General features: G+C 41.2%; 1 protein-coding gene across 1 annotated transcript in view; it reads left to right on the top strand.

The window, feature by feature from the left end:
• The window catches only part of myo10l3 (myosin X, like 3), a 61,764-nt gene that overhangs the window by 4,131 nt on the left and 42,409 nt on the right, over nt 1-15,224 (top strand). Inside the window, exon 2 of the mRNA XM_079562758.1 lies at nt 9,838-9,936. Within this exon, the coding sequence (XP_079418884.1) occupies nt 9,838-9,936 (99 nt within the window). The remainder of the gene's footprint in view (nt 1-9,837; nt 9,937-15,224) is intronic.

Below are 15,224 nucleotides of genomic sequence, written 5' to 3'. Positions count from 1 at the left end.
CTAATTCATAAAAGTGCATGTTTATTGTCTAGACTAGCCGACTTAGTACGTTTTAGACCCCATAGAGATGCAATATTATGTTCACAAAGCACCGTGTACAATCAAGTTAATTGCAGCTTTTGCCATTTGCTGGTTGTAACCTTTCAAATTGCCGTATTGATTCATTTTGATTGCTCTACAGTGTGGCTGTTCAAAAAGCTGTGGACATCATCGCTTTGCTCCCAATCCTTCCTGCGATGAATATTTCGTGCTTGTACCAGGGAGTTCCGGGATGAGACATTGCTTCCGAACACATAAATCATCTCGTGAATCACTTCTGTTACAGTGAGATCTGATAAAAGGGGTAAAACAAATTAGAAAATCCTGCTGTATGATTTAAAATCTCTATCTTTGTTTTTTTAATTCCAGGCCACAATCACATCAAAGCCCGAGATAATACGCAGAAGAATCGAAAGCCTAACCTAATGCTCCAGAGGTCGGCTGATCTTCACCTCGTCCGCCCTACACCTGACAGACAGAGATACTAATGAACTGTGGCGCAAATCCTCTGGTCTAGCCCTTTAATATCGGCCGACCTGTGATTACTGCTCCCACCCCAGATGTTAGCTTTCCTTTTTTTAAAGCCTGAGTCAGCAGACAGAAGCTATAACATCTAATATATAAAGATCACTATATTGTAGTTTAGTGGAAATAACTGTCCATACACCAAGAAAACAAGTACTGAAAACAAAACAGACTACTTAATGGCTACAGTTGATACTCTCTACAGTAATGAAATATGTTACACACCCGACACCAACCAGGGCAAAAATGTATCATGTTTTTACTCCTGTGCTTTTGTTTATCTTTCCCATTCGCACCCATAATCCCTCAGAGTAACTTAATACGTCCACAATCCCACAGAAATATGTTAGTCATCCACACAGGATCTATTCCTAATACCTGTCCTGAACTTTCAACCACACTGTATCAAACATTATGCTGAGGTGTCGTGCCATTTGGCCGCCATGATCTTGTGGATTTAGATTTGCAAAATGTGGGAATGTTGCATGTCGTGAAGAAGATGGAAAACAATAATTCAAACAGCCAATGAGTCATAAGGTACTTGTCTTTATGTGGTTGTGGTTGAATACTGATTATCTGTGTGCTATCAGCTTTAGCAAAGCTCTTATGGCTAGAGTATATTAGTGCCTGTTTGTTTGGCATATTTTATTTTAAAAAAAACATTAATTGTACACAATACATCTCTCGTGTGCTTTAACTAACTATACACTATTCTAGACTAGATTAGAGTTCATGGCATAGTTGAGCTGTGGTCCCATAATTATGGACCAGGAGGAGATTCATGTTTCACAAAGTAAACCAAGAGGTTTTCTTGGACATTTGACACAAGCCTGTTAGACCCATCTCATGACTAAATGGTTCCCCTGACTCAGATCTGCCACTGTTCTCTCAATTCCAAAGACTTGTTCAATGGTTTTAAAAACTGACTTCTACTTAAGAGGTTCAAAGGTCAAAGCCAAGTTTACAGGCATCTTGATAGTAACTCCACAGGCAGAGTACTGTGGCCAGATATACCACATACCTCCTGTCTCCGTGAGGCCTGACTACGTTGCATTCCTTAAATATCTTCTGTGTCACCCCCAATCCGCTCCTCATTGCAGCACAGAGGGGTCAGATATGCTGATGACCCATACACTGAAGGAGGAGGGACAGATGGCTAAGGTTTTTCCTAGAAATCCACTCAAAACCACTGCAACCATATCATTCAGCAATTGCTTTATTTACGGTTATCCTAATCTACACCCTCAGACTGACACTGGACAAGATGGTGAGCCAGACATCTGCGAGCATTTATTGTCCTCCTTGGTACTCTCAAAGCCAGGCAGATTTCCTTCAATGGACTCATTAGCAACACAGTGGATAACTACACTGTTTGGGGAAAGGCGGGGCCATTATCCCATGCATGTTGAGCATTGGAAATTACAAAAATGCTGTCACCACACTTACTCTTCTGTCCCTGAATGCGCCACTGTGCTCTGATGCGGAGTTCGTGGTAGGTTTGACAGATTGGGATGTTGAAAGCTCGAGACAAAGATTGGGTATGTTTGGGTTACACAGTTGTCCCTATTTAGCCTCTTTTCTAAACAGAGCTGGTCTTTAAGTATGGAAATCGGCGTGACATCTTTCAGTCTTTGAGGCACATGTCGTGATGCCTCAGTATTAGCGTCAGGGCTTGTGCCTGCAGGCTGTCCTGGGCTAAATCTGTCTACAGGCTCCACTGCAGGGGTTCAAGCGGTCGGAGTCTGGAGTCAGGAACTATTAATGAACTGGCTCTCCACCCTTCTCCCTTTTTTTTACCCTCTTGACCCCCCCCCCCCCCCCCCCCACCCCATCAATGACTGACCGGGGGAAGCCCTGTATCTCCCCATGGGACTCCTCCCTCTCCATTAGCTAATTTTCTGATCAGCTGCTCCCTCCATCATTTATTCATACGTCTTCCAGCACAGATGTTGACACTGGTCTTTAATCATGTGATGTCCGCCCCGATTACAAATACAAGCACCTACATAAGCCTCAACTCGCGCTGTGTTAACACAGAGCACCATGGGTCCCTGTCGCAACAGGGAAGACAGACAGACAAAGGTATTTATTTGCTCTGTACCTAAAATGGAGCAAGCTTATTATAAATTGATTGTTGTGGTCCAAATTTATTCCTAAAAATCCCTCACACGATGCAGATTCGGATTCTAGCATTCTGGTTGTTCACAGGGATGAGTTGGGTTTTACAGTAGCTCATAATCAGACTTCACACAAGTCACCAACATTTTCCCCACAAATTTGGTGAACACAACATATTGCTAAGGGGCTAAATGTATTTAACTTGAATAATGAATGAAACAAATCAAGTAATGTACTTTAAATAGAATAAGAACAGTAGAAATTACTTCTCAACAAACCTTCCAGAGGAACTGCATAAAACATAGCTAACAGAAATGAAGACATTTAGATGTCTCGGTGGATTTATGCTGTGACAGCAAACTCTCACTAAAGCGGATAGCCTTACATATCTGTTTAGGCTATCAAATGCTACCGAACGGCCATAAATGCTGATAAAATCAACATAGCAAAAATCATCCTATTAATTTTTGCCACATCACCAACATATCTGCACACATTCAAGTCCAATACAATCATGTTTTATTTACTTAATGCTGTATGTAATTAAAGCATCCTGCACTTGTCCCAGTTAACAACTTGTGGCCTAAGCCCCACAGGGACCTCTGCCCAGATTTCCATCCCATCTACGGCCAGCCTCTAGTTTAATCTCATCAGCTATATACAGATTTTTCCTCTTTTCTCTCACTAGAGATTTATGCACAATCCCCGAATTTGGCTTTCTGCCCCCACCCTCGGAGACTAATGAATTTATCCATTGTTAGTTTTTGAGCATGTAGCGGCTCCTTGCTTAGATAATCTTGCCATAAGGCTATCACACTCCTTCATTAGTCACATGGGACATTGTGACCTTATTAAATTGGGTGAAAGTGAGTGGAGAACACTATTGAAATTGCTGTTGGCCCGCATTGAAGGGTCAGTAAAGGTTTGTGTCGAGACCCTAAGCCTCCCTCAATTCTTATGATAATAGCATGTCTTGGCATGTGAAGGTTAATCAGGGGCAAGTAGTGAATCGATATACTAAAAGAGAAGAAAGGTTGTGGAAATGGTAGCACACAATTACACAAATGAGGAAAGTGAGGACTGAATCTGAAAGTGGATAGTGAAAGTAAAGCTAGAGTTTCCTTGGATTCTTTGCTGGATTCCAACTCGATTTATCCTCTTCCATTTTGTCAGCAATCCAGAATCTTTGACCAACCGTGCCATTATTTGCCTGCCTCTGCGGTCGACTGGGCACCCGTTCACTCACCGCTTCATAAAGTCCCTCTGATCCAAGAAAATAGCCTTGTTCGGAGCTAGTTGTTGGAGCTAGGCCGAGCTAATTAGCTTTCTTTTGTCCCCTTTGATGCGATCACTCGATACTACCCCGTACCCCTGCCACGCGGACAAAGACCAATGGCACCTTGTACAGTGGATGCCCTGAAAAATTAAAGGCCTGTTCGTTCACGAGTGAATCTCCGAGCCCGGTGGCATTAGACAAGCAGCAGTAACTGAAGACTCCGACACGGGGACCGCATCATTTGTCCGGAGTGGTTTCCATGTCAAAGAGCATGATGGGATGTCGGCGTGCGGCCTGTTGTGGAGATTCATATTACCATTGTTAGGCAGTCCTGTAACTTCAACAGCACACGCACTCAGTGACTTGCAGTGTGGAGTGACTTGGAAATGTCATCAGGCACGTTCTCTTTATGGCACTGTAAGACATTGTAGAAGTAGGGGATAACAATTTTAAGGTAGTATGGATATCAACGCCACTCAACGGAAACTGACTCTTTTCGTATGGTGATTGGTTTAGACAAGTTTGACATGCTTGACAGCTATGCTTCGCCTCTTGATGAAATGAGATTGATGCCTTTTGGTACAATACCTATACTTTTCTGTGGCTCAAGGACTTATAAAGAGCCTATATCATAAAACATCTGAGCCATGTTATAATGTTATATCCTTCTCACGGCCGCATGTTTCAGTAATCTTGGCTAGTCAGTCCATGTCCCTCTTCTTCAATGAAAACAACAGCCCACATTCTGATATATGTCACATTGAGTAACCCATTCAGTTTCACCAAACATGCTGTCGTCATGTCAATGGTCAAACGCTTTCCCCTGCATTTTAAGATGTTCTGCATTTAATAATGTCTTCAAATAGCACAGTTAAGGTATCGGAATCCTAAAGTACTTTAAAAAGCCAAAACACTTTCTGGGATCATACTGATTGTTCTTTATCTCCCAAATGAAATGTTCTTAAGAAGGCTTTTGTTTAGTGTCCACATGTAGCTATTGGATTGATGGTCACCGCAGTACTTCACAAAAGTAAACCAATTTTGTTTAGCCTCAGCGGGAAATTACCAAAATGAAGAAGGATTAACACTTTGATGCCTTTGTCAGTCCGCATCCATCTCGAGTTGTTGTCCGTCCCTGTTTGTGTCCCAGCTGCTCTTTGTTTGGTGGATTTCCGCCTGGTTAACTTGTAAGCGCTCTGTCAGACGGGCCTGCCTTTGTCCACACGTACTGACGAAGCTCCTGTGGACGGAGGGGACAGGGGGGTGGAGTTTCGGGGTGGACCATCTGTTGCTGAAACAATTCTTCCCTCCATCAGCCGTCAATCTAAAAAAAAAAAAGGGCTTTCTGACTTTTCCAGGTCTCTTTTGTCATAGCACAATTGTTTTTATTATTACTTGCAATATAGTTGATGACCATTATGTATTCTTGTGGATAGGTTGAGGTGTCCTAGTCTAATGTGTGTGTGTGTTTTAAAGCAATATTGTATCCACACTGCATATTTGAAACAGTTTCAAGCGCACTAGTATTTGAAAGCGGACTGAAATATGAACTGCTTGACTAATCCAAGACAGATCCATGTATTTCAGAACGGTCTAAATCGTTGGTTCTCAAGTGGTGGGACAGGGACCCTTTTCCAGTTTGTCTTTTCAAAACAGTATTTGAAAATCACATCCAATGAAACTAAAATTGTGTCAGCTTCCTTCATGGTTGCGTGGGAGATACAATGCCCTGGTGGAGGTCACGGCTCTCTGACTCGTTTTGTTTGTTTACTTTTGTTGACTCATTCTGTTTTTCAAATACTGTAGTAATCTCACGCTGTCCTAATCTGCGAAGGCTTCAGTCAACAGAAAGTTGCAGAAAGAGTGCAGTATCAACATTGCAATCATCTTATTGTATCGATTTGCTGCAACTCTCTCTGATATTGTGTCAATGCTTTCGATGACGTAACTCTCTGTTCATTTACACTGGTGGTTAATCTACCAGTCTGTGTTTCGCCACAATCGTCAACCAGTGCAAGAGAGAGCCGGGCAGCACTATTCTGCTAAATTAATCTGTGTGTGATTCCCGGTTACGTAACAGTAACTGATCTTCTTAAAATCTATGCCGCAAACCCTATTAATCTTGCGGCTGACCTCAGAGGCTTCCCTTCACGTGAGGCAGCTTTTGTTTCTTAGCAGATCTACTGGGTAAACCGTGCCAGAGGCAGACTGGTACGTGCTGGTTTGGCTTTTACCTGCTCTTCAATACTCATACGAGTATTGTATATGATATCAATTTTGTAGTTTCTCGACCCTCGACATTGGACACTAAAACGTCTCACACAGTTGACAAGTTGTACAGAGAAAGACTGGATGGACAAACTCAAGTTAAATGGGGATGAAGATCCACTTGAAATGGATCCCAGTTTGTTCACTGGCGATTTTCTAGTATTTATATTTCAAGCATATATATATATATATTTCAAGTATATATATATTTCTGGTTACAGTTAGGGCCAGGAATGGGAAGGGATAAAAATTGGGATAAAATTGAGGTTACGGTAAAATATTTAGGCTAGGTTTTTTTAGCGTTGTATAATGACATGACTGATCATTGTTTTATTTTTCACCAAGTGCATGAAATTAAAATAAAACATATTGATTTGTTCAAAGATAAAAGGTGGTGTGAACCCAAGGTCACTGGGTCTTTTTACGATTTATCATAAGGAGAAGGCAAAAGAGCAAAGAGAGTTTGTATCCGTCGGACACTGCCATTAATTAAATTTACATACAAAATAAAACAAGTTACAATCAGTTGTTACTCACAGGGAAAAAGCATACATTTTTATAAATATTTGTAACTACAAATAATTGCTAACAGTTGAAAAACTCTTAAAGCAGTACTAAGTAACTCATGCCCCTAGAGGCCATAAGCGCCACTGCAGGTGTCGTAGCATGTTGCGTTTTTACTCATTAATTGTGCGTAATACTACACTGACAGAAAAGACAAAGGGAGAGAGGGATATTGTACATCCAATTACACAATGGACATCATTTTTTAACTTGGCTGTAAATACTGTTTAAGTTGCGCTAGCCCGCAGTTAGCTTTGGCCACCAGCCTGTTAGCTTCCTCTTGGTGACATTAGGATATAAAAATACCGTTCATTTAGTCCAATATAGTTCATTGTTATGGTTAAAATATTTTTCAAGATTCTTTTGATCTTGTGTTTTCATTCGACAGTAGCCAACTCACTTCCTGCAGTCTTCCTCATTGTGGTCACGTCATGTTGCTTTGATGTGTTTTGTCAGCTGATTTAAACATGTTTTATTGCTGTTTTTCTAATAGGTGAGGTAGGATGACAGCCCTATCTGCACTTCTTCAGTACAGCATCCCAGGCCTACAAAAGCAAAAATCCCAGTTTACCGTCTTAGGGACACACTTCCATATTCTGTTTGTTCTCCAAATTTTGTGTTTACACGGCCTTTTAATTTTCACATTCTTCTCCTGTGTTCCTTTTTTTGGGCCGAGAGAAAACCCGCTTATGGGATTATATAGAATTGTTTTAGCTTCTCAAGTAAGCTAAACAGTCCCTCTGTAAATCGCTGGTGTCCCGATGTTAGTGTTTATGCTCCAGACAATAGGAGGCGGGACGTATCAGGTGGCTGCACCCTTCCTCTCCCACCCCTGCCTGAGCTTCATTTCAGCAGCCCCCTTTATCCCACTCTAGCCCCCTGTGGACCCAGCGCTACATTTAGCTGCGGACCATTAGACCCCAGGAAAAAGCCTGATGAGTGAAGTGGCTGGCTGTGCTGAGTGACCATTTAGTGCATAAAAGGGCTAGACTACACAGAGCGGCCGAGGACAGCTGTTTTCAATGCAGTGTATTTGTGAATTGATGAAGGATTGTTTCGTCTACTGCTTTTGGCTTTGTAACGAAGTGAAAGGAAGTAGATTTGCAAAACTTTATCGGAAAAGGCCCAAAATATAAAAAATAAATGGAATAGCTTTCAGAAAAATTAGATTTGGACAAATTTTGTACCATACTGCCCACCCCTGCAAACATATTACGTAGACCTCAGTTGTACTCCACAGATGAGAGCGCACACGTGGACGGCGGTGTTAATAGTTAATGAGGATTGATGTCTGAAAGTGGTGACCTTGTATAAGGTTTCCTGGTGGAATCCATGCATATTGATCTCTTGGTTTTATGCTTTGTTGGTTGCTCACGTCCCTCCCTCTGTGTGTCCGCCTCCTGATTAATGGCAGGTAGTTGACTTTTACTTGTAAACCGTCCACTGTAATGCCTGTTTATGTAATTATTAAGGGAAAGTACAATTTGAATAGCTCTTTTCCTGTTAACAATGTCAAACTTTACATGTGTAACAACAAGAAGTCATTTCCTGCCATTATAAAAGTAATCTCTCCCAAACATAATAGGGAACGGATAGGAGGTTTCTTTTCTATTCCTGTTTTGATCTCCGTAAATAATCTTCATATATTTTTTTTAAAAAGAGGAAAGGTGTACATTTTAACATAACTTAGCGACAAGCAGGCTAATGTTGTCTCTACTTTCTGTCATATTGAATTAGATGAAACAGGATTTCGATTGCTGATAATCACTCAAAATGCTCATGAATTTCTTGGCTCTATGCAGTCAGTGATTGATATTGACTCATTAAATACCGTATTTTCTGGACTATACGATTTTTTCATAGTTTGGCTGGAGGTGCGACTTATACTCAGGTGTGACTTATATATCAAAATATATAATCCATTATAAAATACATAAAGCCGTGATGGGTGCTTCAATGTGCTGCCGGGAGAGGCTTGTCAACGGTGCAGTTACGCCTCCATGCCCAGGCACTCCGGAGCGACTTATATATGTTTTTTTCTTCTTCATCATGCATTTTTGGCTGTAGGTGCGATTTACACTCCAGAGCGACTTATAGTCTGGAAAATACGGTAGCCATATAATACCCGTTTTTAATTCCTTTTAGCCCTCTGCCCAAATGCCTTGTCGAACTGCTGCCATGCGGTCACTTTCTGACCTTCGAAAAAGCCCATGCTCTTCCAGACGCCACATTTGCGGTTTAGCTTTCATTAAACATTAAGTGCTCAGTCCCTTGGAATCACAACAAACGTCCAAGTGTCCATTGAGTGCCGTGACTATAAATGTACTTTCCTCCACTGTGAGGAAATGACAGTGGGTCTGAGCAATCAGCCTGAGATTCCTGTTATTGCCTCTGTGTTATTGAGCTGATACAAACATGTCTGGGAATGCAGTCATAGTCATGGATGCCACAACATGCTCCACTCACATTGTCAAGTAGTGCCACTGAAATTGCTGTAAGCTTTATTCCCTAATATGACATGCGCTTCTATTCGCTTGAAATGAGACAAAATGAATCGCTCGATTAAAGGCTGCACTTGCTGAGGCTGTTTAATGAGGTGTGTGCTGATTGGTAGTTTGGGAGGGACACACCCTTAAAACTCAGGCTTGGTGTGCAAGTTTTCCCGGCACTTTAATAAGAGGATGACCTTGCCAGTTCGGTGCGGTGACAGCGCAGCAAATATAGTGTGTGATTTTAAGCACCGGGTAAAGGAAAAAATGACAGAAGGCAAATTGAACTGAGAAACCTGTTATAGAGGAGAGCGAGAGCTAGAGCTGTGTAATCTGGCCTCTCATCGAATGCTAGGTAACACTGCCTGCGAGTATTTGCCACAGGTATGAGCTACTTCGGCATATATTTCATGATGTTTGATGAGTTTTCCTTAAATAAAAAAATAATGACATAAGGACTTGGGCTAAACCGGTCTTTCAGATGCTAATGTCCAGTCTTTGAAGCGTACTGTATTTTTGTCCAGATGCTAATGGTGTTGTGGGGCCTTTGTTTTGCAGGGGGCCCGTGTCTGGCTCCGGCACAAAGAGCAGCTGCTCCCCTCCACGGTCAGCTCCTGTGATGATTCATCTCTGGTCCTCACCACTGACTACGGGAAGGTAAGTACACTGAATACTGAATTGTACATGTCGCCAATGATCACCTTAAACTGCCTTAGGTTCGTAGTGTGCTATGAAGACAGGTACAGCATGACATATATGCACAGGGTATTACCGTAGTGTATCTTGACATCAACACTTTTTGAAATAAGTAAAGAATGACAGGGACGGGCTTCTCATGACCAGTTAGTGGGCGGAGCTTATCTGTGATGTGATGCTGGTCTTTGTGTCGGGAGGAAATCCTCTGTGTACATGGGCCTGTGTATGTGTGTGTATGAGGTGAGGACAGACGATCAGAAAACTGAAAACTAAATATGTTTGTGAACCAGCTGACACTGTCTTGGTGCTGCTGCTCTGGGCCAAACCAAAAGCACTGTTTTGAACACATGAAAAGAATTTATGGCTCTTCAAACTCATTGATTTATTATTTTATTAGTATTATACTGATTATGCTGTAATACAGAAAGTTACTCAACTACTGTAAATGATGATCCACATGATAAACTTCTCTAGCTACTGGACACTGTGTTAGTTTGGATGGCTTTTGCTATTTTGGTTGATTTTCTTTCTGTGAAATTAGTAGAGTTTTTTTCCATTCAAAAGCTCCTTTAATGTCAAGCAAAATATATATATTTTTTAACAACATAAATTACTGCACAAACCAATCCATGGAATTGGGTTAATTTAAGTGACTTTGTGGCTAAAGATTTACTGCATTTCACACAAGTTTTCACTGGTCCATTGTCATTTGATGACGACTGTACATTTTGTTGTCAATAAAAATTGAATTGTATTGACCCATGCATTTATAACATTTAGGGTTCATAAATGTTGGGAGACCCCAAAGGCATGTTTCACTCCAATGTGACCCTCTTAGAAAATGGCTCTGACCCTGCTGCCTGAGATATAAGCTCATCTCTGGCTCATCTGGACCATGTGCTGTGAGGGGAACGAGCTGTGACCTGGAAACATTAACACAGGCTACAGAGAGTTCACTTCTCTGGGGCAAAGGTCTGTGACGGGCAGACTACCGGTTATTTGCGATGACTTCAGGGGCTAAGCCTAACATGTGGTCTGCATGACTGTATGGCAGCGTTGTATTTTATGACAGGAAAAGATGTGCTTGTGTGCTACAAATGTGCAAGACGAATTTCATCATTAGGCCCGACCATGTGGCTCTGAGATGTGATCTGACTTCTGTTTGTCTTAAATAAGTCCCATGTAAGATTACTGTGGAAAGTGTTTGTCACCTTCGGATTGTATCAAGTCTGGCATGTCCCAGACTAACCCACGGGTGCATTTTTAACACATCTGCGTCTTTACCTGTTTTAAATGCCCCGTGTTACTCATCAAAGGAGGTTTGGCAAATGCACCATGCTTTAGGCGACTTGTGTCATGTGAATAGCTCTAAACTTCCATTCCACTATACACTGCGGTTTTACGAGACTAAGTGCTTTGTTCTGAAGGTGCCCGTGAGGAAAGTGTTTTACCCACAATGCATCTACTATAATAGCCCGACCAGACTTCATGTTAACCTTCTGAAGAGTATTCATCTCTGTCCCGTCTACGGTTAACCTCAGAAATACAGATGACCAGTGCGCGTTGTATGTTTTTTGTGCAGCTGTGGGTTCGGGCCAGATGGCACCAGCTGGATTAACAGTATGTTTTTATTCCCAAGAGAGACGCACGTGGGAAGAAAAGCCGGAAGAATAGACAGTTTCTTTCTGGTGATGTCATGTCTGCTTTACTGGACAATACACATCTCCATCAGCAACATATTTATCAAAGCTTTCTCACCAAACAATAAATAATTCAAGCGACTGTGGAAGAAATATTCGAAGCCTTGTATGCACAATGTTCATTTCAAACAGACGGAAAACACATGCAGGAAGAAAATTTGTTTCTTAAAACAACAGAAGGAAAAAATGCTGACATGTCCCGCTGAAATTTGTTGCCATTGTTTTGTTGCATGCTTTTAGTCTCTGTTTTATCACATGTAATTAATTCCTCCTGCTGCCTGCAGTGGGCGCTGTAGGCCAATTGGAAATCTGGACTAACTCAGTCTCTCACTCTTAAATTTCTTATGACATTATTTCAAAGTATAATATGTTGATAATCAACGCCGAGGGCCATAATAGATACATACATATATACATATACAGTACATACATATAGATACAGACGACAACGTGCCAGACTAGGGGGCGTGGCCTAGTGAGGAGGAATTAGGTTTGTTTTGGAAATCTATATTTTTGCTAAGACACACAGATGCATTCAAGTCAAAATTGGGTCATAATGAAAAAAGAAGGTACTTGGATTTAGCCATTAGCTTGTAGCATGAAGCTAACGTTCGTATTTATGATTGAAACTAGTATAGAATACTCAGAAAGGATTGTACTTTGTTTATTTAATGTAAATGTAAAAGAAATGTATAACTGTAGCATCATGAATTGCAAATGTAATGTAAATGAACAAGGGGTCGGCACTTATAAGCTTTTGCTTCAGTTGACTCCCTTTGAGCTTCCATTATCTGTATGATTGTGAAACTATGGAGAAAGAGAAAATGTTAATTGCTCAATTAAACTACACAAACCAAATGGTTAGCATTCGCCCTTATTTATATATTTACGGGCCGTTGAACCCCTTTGCTCCTCTCCATGCCTCTGTATCTTTATATTTGTTAAAAATACATCCATAATTCAGCATTTATTAAAGTGTCGGTGGAGTAATAAGGAGAAAGAGTTAGTTTAGTTTCCCCCTCTCAACTGTGGCCATTTGTGGGCGTTCCCTACGATGCCGTTTGTATATGTCCCGCTTAAGATGCCGCTTTCATAAAACAATAAAAACACAATTTATTAGCATCACTGTCCTGTACCCTAGGCCTTGCACGCCCCCGGTCATCTCTGGGGTGTGGGTGGGTTTCTCTGGCAGATGGACGCCGCGAGACAGAGTGACAGTCAGAGTGAGAGGAGAGGAACAGGAAGGTGTTTGTGTGCACACGTGCCACGCTTCAGGGCCATGTGTCTCTGTAATAATGTATCCTTTGGGGAAAAGTCGGCCTGACCCCGCCCCGCTGTGAATATTCAGGGCTGTTGGCTAAACAAAAGCAGCACGGGCCGCTCGGGTGTGGCTTCACTGGGAGGGGAAACAAAAGGGAGACAGCAGGCCCGCAATCATCCAAATAGGCAGCGTGTCGTTTTGTGAGGTAGAATTAAAACGTCACTGTCATGTTTAGGTTAAAATCAGAAGTAAGAAGTGGTATGTTTGTAGCAAGTGGGGGTCACAAGTTCCTACAGTCTAAAAAAAATCACTTGAGATTTGTAGTTAGGATACATAACTTAACATCGGGAGTAATAACATCAAAGTTCACATATAATATTTACAATAATGGCAAAACATTAAAGTACTATTCTCTCGTCTTGCTCCTTTGGTGAAAATCAATGTGTCTGTTCGGTGTTCACTGCATTACATCATTGTTTGTCTGGCTTCCGTTGGTGTTTTCAATTGCAGCAGGAAAACGTCTCGGCTCAAGAGCACTTCGTGGGATTAAAATGGACACATTAAAGATTAGAGTTAGCGTCGAGGCTGTATCTGCTTTCATGTTCCAACTTAGATCTCTTTAAGGCCAATGAAGCCAGCAGGTTGTAGGGAAAACGATTCGTAAAGCCAATAATCACTGGCAGAAAGTTGAGTGCCTTTGACCAACTGTAAGAAAAAAGAAAGAAAGAGGAATGTAAAGTTGTGATTTTCAACTTTGGACTTCAAAGTAAAAAAAACAGCCTCTCCCTCTGGCACAAAGAGCGACATTCAAAGGAAAAGTGATCCCAAAAAGATAAGAAGAAAGATCATGTGGATTTAAAGCTACAATGGGACACACACAAGATGAAACTGTGTGTTTTGTGGGGACATAATGAGGTTGTGGTGGTAAGACCAGAAGGCCACAGAAACACGGTCGATCTCCATTAAAAAGGATCATCAAGTCTATCTCATTATGGCGATTAATAAACCCACATTCTTAAGATGGTTGGCTGTGGTTTTATACTCGAGGGAAATGGGTCTTAGTATGGGAAAGGAGTGAAGGTGTATCGAAAGTAATATGTTGATGTATAAGAAAAGGTGCGTCTTTTGACAATGCAGTCTATGAATAGGTTACAAAAGCTACTGATTTTACTCACAGCTTATAACTTTATTACAGGAAATAGTCTTTCATTTAAATAATAAAGCTACCAATACCTACTAACAGAGTAGAGGAGTAAATTGTAAAAGCAGCAATTTCTGAAGTATAAATGTGAAGCCACTACAACTTATTACGATACATTTTATTCAACCACAAACATGAAAATGATAATGTGGGCTGTGGATCTATTTTTTAAATGCTGGGGTCTGAAATCTCTTCTATTGAGATTATGTGCAGTCGGAAATAAAATGTGCCACAGCCATCAGTGAAATATATTACTTTTTTCAGTAACTATGGTATATAACATATTGCTTACACAAAATACGTGAATATATTTTTCAATACATTTCAAGTAACTCGAGATACAAGAGCATTTAAATGTATGAGTGATAAAATGCCAAACTCCCCCTGAATAAAAAGCAGCACCGAATCAAGTTGGACACTGGGGTATAAGATCTGCAGTTACGTGTAGTTAAAGAGGGGGTATTATGCTTTTTTCAATCACATAGCACCTGACCAGTCTATAGCACAGTACAATGATGATGAAACCTTCTGTTGGTCTGTAAATGCAGTAAATTAGAATAACTGCCTTGTATAAAATTGCTCTCTCAAAATGGCTGTAGTGAATGTCTTGAAATAGGCCTCTGTCTCTTTAAGAACCTCTGACCCTTTCCGACACGCCCCCTCCACACGCTGTCTGTGGCATCAGTGGGGAGGGGGTTCTGCTGAGGAGCAGTGGTTGGTTACTCGGCTGGTGACGAAAGCTTGGAGGCGTCTCCAGGAGGTGGGGGCGTTCCTAGGGGTGGGGGCGTATCAGAGTTTTTACAAATTACTCAAAAGTATGTGAATGTGCCAAGGCAACACTTCAGGCATGTTTTTAATGAGGGAATGACATAATAACATGATGTAAAGCTTGAAAAAGTCGATTTTGCATAATACCCCCCCTTTAATGTCCTCAAAACAAAACACAAGAGAATGGGGGATAGAGAAGGAAAAGGAAATGGCATTATTACTATATTCAGTTTATATTTTGCCAAAAGTAGCTCAAAAGTAACTGAAAGTAGTGTAACTCCGCTACATTTTTGAAACAGTAATATGTAATACAAATTTT

The sequence above is a fragment of the Gobius niger genome (genome assembly GCF_951799975.1).
Source record: "Gobius niger genome assembly, chromosome: 9".
Lineage (NCBI taxonomy): Eukaryota > Metazoa > Chordata > Actinopteri > Gobiiformes > Gobiidae > Gobius > Gobius niger.
This window is presented reverse-complemented; position numbering and strand designations above follow the sequence as displayed.